This window comes from Marmota marmota, unplaced genomic scaffold (assembly GCF_001458135.2).
Source record: "Marmota marmota marmota unplaced genomic scaffold, marMar, whole genome shotgun sequence".
Taxonomy (NCBI): domain Eukaryota; kingdom Metazoa; phylum Chordata; class Mammalia; order Rodentia; family Sciuridae; genus Marmota; species Marmota marmota.
Genome location: NW_025999869.1, coordinates 20,560,778 through 20,569,849, shown reverse-complemented (window position 1 = coordinate 20,569,849; position 9,072 = coordinate 20,560,778). Strand labels below are relative to the sequence as shown.

General features: G+C 39.1%; 1 protein-coding gene across 1 annotated transcript in view; it reads left to right on the top strand.

Annotated features, from left to right (window-relative positions):
• Positions 1–7,478: 7,478 nt before the first annotated feature.
• LOC107147988 (neuromedin-U receptor 2-like) overlaps positions 7,479–9,072 on the top strand; it is a 16,753-nt gene continuing 15,159 nt past the window's right edge. Inside the window, 1 exon segment of the mRNA XM_048814899.1 lies at positions 7,479–8,395. Coding sequence (XP_048670856.1) covers positions 7,730–8,395 — 666 coding nt within the window. The 5' untranslated portion in view covers positions 7,479–7,729.

Here is a 9,072-nt window from a genome sequence, read left to right as displayed (position 1 = left end):
AATACAAGGGGGAGAAATGAATGTCAGTAGAGGGGGCAGAGAGAGAAGAGGGGAGGGGAGGGGGGATAGTAGAGGATAGGAAAGGCAGCAGAACACAACAGACACTAGTATGGCAATATGTAAATCAATGGATGTGTAACTGATGTGATTCTGCAATCTGTATATGGGGTAAAAATGGGAGCTCATAACCCACTTGAATCAAAGTGTGAAATATGATGTATCAAGAACTATGTAATGTTTTGAACAACCAACAATAAAAAATTTTAAAAAAAGGGCATTATCATACGTGCAACTGTCTTGAGGTGAAATAAGGCTCTTTCAAATAACTAAGGAGAAGTCCCTGTTCTGTGATGGAGACTAGGCTTATGGTCTGAAAGAAAATATAAGCTGGCTGTAAAAGCATAAGAAAATGAGTTTTTGGACTGTTCTAAATTAATATCAGAGTGTGTTACTAAATCTGTTGTATTTAATCCATAGCAGGTTAATGTATATACAGTGCACTTCTGATCAGAGCTTATTTATCCTCAGCATATATCATTCTAAAATATCTCTTACCACCTCAAAACTAAGTATGAAACAGACATTATTACTGTATGTATATATGTGACTACATAACCAATATGATTCTGCAACATGTACACTCAGAAAAAATGAGAAATCATATCCCATCTCTGTATGACATATCAAAGCGCATAAATGCATTCTACTGTCATGTAGAACTAAAACAAATAAAAAAAATTTAAAAAGACTTTATCACCTTAAAACTACAACGATTATTTTTTTCATGTATAGCAGTTTTATTGGACTAAGCTGATCCTGTTCCATGTATATGCTGAGTTCACTCAGGTATTTCTGTTCACCTGGTGACCCAGGTGGGTTGTATGAGCAAGACAGCATAGTGTGGGAATTGATGCACATTCAAGAAAGGGATAAGTTACCAAGAAGGGGGTTTACTTAGGTAAATGATTTGTTTAGGTAGATGACAAAATGTTTACTGCCACATAGAAATTTTCCAGGAAAAAATATCACTTTATTTAAGCTTTAGGACACAAAAATGTCATTGAATGATGTGCAATACCTTATTTCCCTTTCACTTCACACACAAAAAGTCTCCTCTTTGATTTTTTTCAGTCTGTTCTTTTCAATTCCAGGTCTATGCACATAGTAGATGCTTCCTGATTGCTTGGTCAAAACCAGGCTGCAAGTTAAAAGCAAGCACGGTGGATGTTATCTTTCTATGCAAAGGCAAATTTCGTTTTCCATAAAGGTTAATATTATAGTTTCTAAAAATATGGAGAGTAGACTTTTCCTTATCATGGCAGTACCACGGCCAGAGTGGATTAAGTACTGTTTTGTTCCTATTAACTAGAGGCAGATATGCAGAGCCAAGAAAGTGGTGTTAATTATGGTTTTATTGCAGATCACAGGAAAGAAAATTGGGTTAATGAGAGGGCACATGGATTGATCACCACAGCCCAGGGTGTAGCACAATAAATCAATCCAAGAATACAGCAGGACAGCTTTAGGAGAGAGGATGCCAGATTGAGGACTGAGACCTCTGGGCCTCGGAATGAAGTTTCTATTCACAGGATTCTGTTGTGTGTTCAAATCACTAGTATCTCTAAAATAAACACTTTCCTATAGCTTTCTACTGGCTTTTCTTGTTATAGCTTTAAATATGATTGCTTTCTAGAGAATCTAGTTGGTACAGTGACCCTTTATTTATGATCCACATATTGAGTAAAGGCCCACTGCCTAGATCAATATTAAAGGCAAAAATTATGGAGGAATCCTTCAGAAAGATGAGAGTGAGAGAATAATATGTCCACATTTATGTTACCCAGAGTGCTACTACTGGTTTTCTCTAATTACTAGAGACATTGAAGATGGAAATCCATATGCACCGAAATGAAACTAAACGCCTGTCTCTCACCATGCATAAAACTCAACTCCAAGTGGATCAAGGACCTAAGAATTAAACCAGAGACCCTGCGCCTGATAGAGGAAAAAGTAGGCCCAATTCTTCATTGAGTTGGATTAGGCCCCAACTTCCTTAACGATACTCCTAAAGTGCAAGAAATGAAATCAAGAATTAATAAATGGGATGGATTCAAGCTAAAAAGCTTCTTCTCAGCGAAAAAAAAAAAAAAACAGTCAATGAGGTAAAGAGAGAGCCTGCAATTTGGGAGCAAATTTTTGCCACAGGAACATCAGATAGAACACTATATCCAAGATACATAAAGAAGTCAAAACACACACACACACACACACACAAACAAATTACCCAATCAACAAATGGGCTAAGGTGCTGAACAGACACTTTTAAGAAGACATACAATCAAACAACAAATATCTGAAAAAAATGTTCAACATCTCTAGTAATTGAAATGAAAATCAAAACTATTCTAAGATTTCATCTCATGTCAGGTCAGAATGGCAGTCATTGAGAATACAAACAACAATAAATGTTGGCAAGGATGTGGGGGAAAAGGCACACTCATACATTGCTGGTGAGACTTCAAATTGGTACAACCAGTCTGGAAAGCAGTTTGGAAATTCCTTGGAAAACTTGGATGGAACCACCATTTGACCTAGCTATCCGTCTCCTCAGTCTATACCCAAAGGACTTAAAATCAGCATACTACAGGGTCACAGTCATGTCAATGTTTGTAGCAGCTCAATTCACAATAGATAAACTGTGGAACCAGCCTAGATGTCCATCACTAGATGAATGAATAAAGAAACTGTGGTATATATACACAATGGAATATTACTCAGCATTAAAAGAGAATAAAATTATGGCATTTGCAGGTAAATGGATGGAGTTGGAGAATATTATGCTAAGCGAAGTAAGCCAATTCCAAGAAACCAAAGGCCAAATGTTCTCTCATATGACTGGATGCTTATCCATAATGGGGCAGGGGTGCATGGGGAAAATGGAGGAGCTTTGATAGGGCAAAGGGGATGGAGGAGAGGGGGTATGCGGGCAGGAAAATTGATGGAATGAGATGGATAGACATTATTACCTTAGGTACATGTATGACTGCACATATGGTGTGGCACTACATTGTGTCCTGGCATAAAAACAGGCACAAATGAAAAGTTGTACTGCAATTGTGTACAATGAAAAAAAAAAAAAAAACAAAACTCAAGGTCATTTCAATGTAAAAGGCAGACATAACACAGTTTTTGCCCTTTAAAATATTCACACTAAAAGATTGGACGAGAAGGTAGAAAGAAAATTAACACCTCATATAATTTGGAAAAAAATTGAGATGCAAAATCTCATTGAGATATAAACATCTGTAAAATTGAACTTTTCCCCTGTTGTCGAAATACATTAAAGGTTGTTAGTAGTGATTTCAGCATCAAACTTATTTGCATGAGGGCTTCAGTTCTGGATCTGCAGTGGCTGCTCTATGTCTGCAGTCACTTAATGCTATTCAACAGATTTTCTTATCTCTGATTTCTTTTCTTTTTCTTCTTTTCCTTTTTAAACAACAGATTGAATTCAGAATGCTTAACCACTGTGCTACATACCCAGCCTTTTTTTATTATTTTGAGATAGGATCTCCCTAAGTTACTGATGCTGGTCTTAGACTTGTGGTCCTCCTGCCTCAGCCTCCCCAGTTGCTAGGGTTAGAGGCATGCACCACTACATCTGGCCCTCTCTCTGATTTCTGTGCACATGATAGGACAGCACCTCCTGCCCCTGTTGTTGTTGAGTTGATACATATGACCAGCCTCAGTCTGTAGAATAAGCAAAACCTGCACATGTTCCTATCCTTTGGTCTGAAGCATGTAATTGCCTGAGGCCTCTAAGCTGCTTTCCCTCTGTAGCAAGAATCAGTAAGTGACCATTTAAGCAGCCTGGGCTCTGAGTGAGTATAATCCAGCATGGATGCCCCCAGCTGACACGTGATTGATTTGCAGTGTGAGTGAAAAACAAGTCTCATTTTAAATCACTGAGATAGGGAGAAAATCATTACTGTAGAGTCAACCATCTCATTTTCACGTATTATTCTTAGATAAGTCATTTTAGCTCTTTGGTCTTCAGGTTTCATCACCTGACTTAGCAAATAAAAGGGGGGAAAAAGAACATTCAGTAAGCATCTCTTGAATATAAGGCTGATTTATTCTTACTAATCAGGCAAGGTATTGTTCCTTGCTAAAATATCCCTGAATCCAAAGATCTCTCTCAACTTCATAGCTAGCATAATAATCTAAGCCACTACCATCTCTTATTGGTCTCACCTTCCTTAATTCTGCTCTAAACTTCCAAAGAATTCTTCCTGCAGATTGAATCAGATCCAAATTCCCTCTAGTTTAAATTATATTCAAGCTATTTATCATGGTATATGAAATTCCATGATCTGATCTCTGCCAATCCCTTCAGTCTAATCATTCAGAATCTCCTGACCAGTCATGAAGTTCTAGTTATCCAGGTCTTCTTGATATCTGATATATGGCTCCTTTCTGCCTCAAGTCCTTTGCACTTGTTATTCCTTTTACTAGGAATATACTTCTTTAGGTTTTATGGTTGACTTTTTAATTGGTGCATATTAGTTACACAAAACAGTGGGGTATCATTGGGGTATATTTATAATTTAATGAGTTTCAGTCCCTAACGTCCATGTATGAGCAAAAAAACATGCCACACTTGTCTTTGAGTCTGGCTTACTTTGTTTAACATGATTTCTGGTTTTATATATTTTTATGCAAATGACAATCTTGTCTTTCAGGACTGAATGAAAGTCTCTTGTGTATGAATATCAAACATTTATTCATTCATTTGTTGATGAACACTTAGGCTGATTGCTTAACTTGGCTTTGGTGAATTATGTTGCTATACACATGGGCATTCATGCATTTCCAAACTATGTTAACTTTTATTCTTTTGGATTAATATCAAGGAGTGGTATAGCTGAATCACATGATATTGCCAGTTTTGTTTTGTGAGAAATATCCAAACTGATTTCCATAGTGGTTGCACATTCCAACTAACAGTATATTAGAGTTCCTTTCCCCCACATCCTGTCCAATATTTATTGTTGTATTCTTAATGATTGTCGTTTGAGCTAGAGAGAGATGAGAGAGATGGAATTTCAAGGTAGTTTTTGATTTGCATTCCTTGATGGCTAAAGATGTTGAAATATTATAAAAATATTTATATAATTGTTGGCCATTTGCACACTTTTGGAGAAGCTTCTGTCTAGTTCATGTGCCCATTTTGTGAATGGGTCATTTGATAATTTGATGTTGAGTTTTTCCACACAATTGGACTATAACTTCTCCCTTAGTAGAGTAGCTGGAAAGATTTTTCTCTTATTTTTGTAGCCTGTTCTTTACATTGCTGTTTCCTTTGTTATGGAAAAGTTTTTTAATTTAATAGAATTCCATTTATTGATTCTTACTTTTACTTCCTGAGATATAGGATTCCTATTCAGGAAGCTGTTGCCTCGACCTGTACGTTGGAGTGTTTCCTCTATGTCGTCTTCTCCAAGTTGCACACTCTCGGGCCCTACACCTGGGTCTTTGATGCATTTAGAGTTGACTTTTGTACAGGGTGAGAGATGGGAGTCTAGTTTCATTCCTCTACATATGGTGATCCAGTTTCCCTGGTACCATTTTTACAGAGGTTGTCTTTTCTCCAATGTGTGTTTTTGGCACATTCATCACAGAATCAGGTGACTTGTAACTGTGAGGGTTCATCTTTACAACTTGTATTCTGTTCCTTTGACATTTGTGCCTGTTTTTATGCCAGAACTATTCTGTCTTTGTTACTATGGCTCTGTAGTATAATTTGGGAAAAACTAAAATCATGTTCTCTAACAGGAGAAGGATGTTCATTTTTACCATTCCAATATAGTGCTTGAATATATTTCTTTTTCCCCAAAATGAGAATTTAACCCCCAGGGGCTTAACCACTGAGCAACATCCTCAGCACTTTTATTTTTTATTTTGAGGCAGAATCTCACTAAATTGCTCCAAGCCTTGCTAAGTTGCTGAGGCTGGCCTAGAATTTGTGATCCTTCTGCCTCCTGTACTGCTGGGATTATAGGCATGAGTCACCATGCCTGGTAGAGTACTTGCTTTTTAGCAAAAGTATATAGTTAAGAGAATAAAATAAAAAGGATTTAAATAGAAATGGAAGAAGTCAAAGGAAGCCTATTTGTAGATGATATGATCCTGTACTTAGAAGAGCCTAGAGACTCCACTGGAAGAACATAGATCTGATAAATGAACTAATCAGAGTGAGTAGAAACAACACAAAAGAATCACTTTTCTATATACCAATAATGACTCCACTAAGAAATTAGGAAAATAATTCCATTCACAATAGCTTTAAAAAACACCTAGGAATGTGTCTATCCAATGTAAAACATCTGTACAAGGAAATTACAGAATGCTGAGAAAAGAAACAGACGTAGACACTTAGTATGAAAAGAATTTCCATGTTCATAGACATCCAGAATTAATACTAAAATGTCCTCTTTAAGAAGTGACCCACGGGAGGCTGGGGATATAGCTCAGTTAGTAGAGTGCTTGCCCCGTATACACAAGGCCCTGGGTTCTAATCCCCAGCACCACCCAAAAAAAAAAAAAAGTCACGTACAGATTTGATGTTATTTGGATCAAACTACCAATGACATTCTTCACAGAACTAGAGAAAAAAGTCCTAAATTTTATATGGAAAAGACCCAGAATATACCAAGCAATCCTGAGCACAAAGAGCAATGCTGGAGTTATTATAATACCCAATTTCAAATTGATTCATTTTTCATCCTTTTGACCTCAGCCCAAAGTGTGATATTGAACTAAACTTGTTTGTCCTTGATAAATAATTGTCAGTTATTATCTGAAATTGTATTCGCTTATTAATTCACTTGTATTTTCAGAATTCCCTAATGTAACAGCAGATCATCAAGGGTAGAGATCTTGCATTTCCTGTTCACTGATGTTTTCACAAAGCTCAAAATGTAGCTTGGCACACAGTGAATTCTCAAGAGTTATTTGTTGAATAAAATAAAATTAGTGATGCAAATAAGGAAATAAGACTGGGAGTTTGAAGATATTTCCTTATTTTCCTCTATTTCTATATCTGTATGTCACATTGATCTTGTTTTCTGGAGAGCCCTGAATCTGCAAGGGAAAAGATAATTTGACAAACCTATTGATGCTCCATTTTGTCATGTTTCACAGGTGACAAGGATCACGGGTGATTTGTACTGTGCTACTTATCACTGCACAACTTGCATTTGTATTTCCATCCAAATCTACATGTTTCCCATGACGCTCATCAGTATTTCCCAAAACTTGGCAAACTGCATTGTGGGAACTGCCTGCCCACTGCTTATTTGTTCCAGAGTCATAGACTGTGTGCGCTCCATTCCCAGCTGCTTCCCATTCGCAAAAAGCTATCTCCCTCCTCCTTGCTCCCAGCGCAGGAAACCAGCACATCCTGTAGTCCAGCATTTTCCAGGAGCTCTGCAGCCAGCAGCCTGTGGGGGGCGGGCGGGGCTCTGTCATCTCCAGGGTTCTGTCTCCAGGGCTCTTGCACAGAGCTCTGCAGCCTGAGCAGCCCCGGCTGGAGACCACAGCGCTCCTCTCTCCCAGCCTCCTTCACCGAGTCTGTGCGCTCTAGATTGCGTTCTCTTTCCTATCTGGCTCTGCTTTGGACTGAGCCTCATACTAGGGAACGCTGGGATCTTTGATTTTACTGACAGTGATGGGAAAACTTGAAAATGCCTCATTCAACAGTTCCGAGGGCTGCCTCTGCGGGCCTTGGCACAGCCACTTCTTTCTCCCTCTCACAGTGGTGTATGTACTGGTTTTTGTGGTGGGGGTGGTGGGCAATCTTCTGGTGTGCCTGCTGATTCTTCGGGACCAGGCCATGAAGACACCCAAAAACTACTACCTGTTCAGCTTGGCCGTCTGTGACCTCCTGGTCCTGCTGCTGGGAATGCCCCTGCAAGTCTACGAGATGTGGAGCTACTCTCCCTTCCTGCTCTGGCACCTGGGCTGCTACTTCAAGACAGCTCTCTTTGAGACCGTGTGTTCCGCCTCGGTCCTCAGCATCACTGCGGTCAGCGTGGAGCGCTACCTGGGCATCCTCCACCCCTTCTACGCCCAACGGAAAAGCACCTGCCGGAGGGCTCGCAGCATCCTTGGCCTTATCTGGGGCTTCTCCCTCATCTTCTCCGTGCTCAGCACCATCATCTATGGCTTTAGGGTCCCCTACATCCCCAGTGAGACCTGGGTTCCTGGCTCTGCCACCTGTACAGTCATCGAGCCCATGTGGATCTACAATGTCTTCATCCAGGTCACCTCCTTCCTCTTCTACGTCCTCCCCATGACGCTCATCAGTGTCCTCTACTACCTGATGGGGCTCAGGGTGAGTAGCCAGGATAACTGGTCAGGGCAGCATTGCTTCATTTCACTGCCCCAAAGTTCAGAGACAAACTTACGATTGGAGAACGTCAGAATTGGAAGGGAGCATGGAGGAAAATAGGATGAGTTCAAATGGAAAATTAAAAAGTTAAAGGACTTGCCCAAAGCTAAGTAGCAAACCTACAACCACATACAGTTTCCAATAGCTAATAATTTGCCATCATTCTTCCCTCTATACTTGTTCTCATATCTTAAGTTATTGTTTTTTTTTTTTTTTTCTTTTTTAATAAGAATTGGCTGGGAAACTTACTATGGGTCCCAATAGTCACACCTTACCCACAGGGAAATCAGCTTCAGGAGGTGTGAGGTGGGGCCTCACTTTAGATAAGTGCATCAGGCCATCTGGGCTTGGTAGAAACACTGAGGGACTCTTCCACACCCTACTGTCTCTTTCCCATCTACTGCCTGTGTTGACATTGACCTCTTTATGAACTTGATCTGAGTATACCATGAAATATAGATACCTACTATATAATCTGAGACATAAAGTCAAATACTTCATTGTGGTTGCTTTGACCATGTGGTTGAAATAACAAAAAATCAAACACACACACACACACACACACACACATATATATATATATATATATATATATATATTTTTTTTTTTTTTTTTTTTTT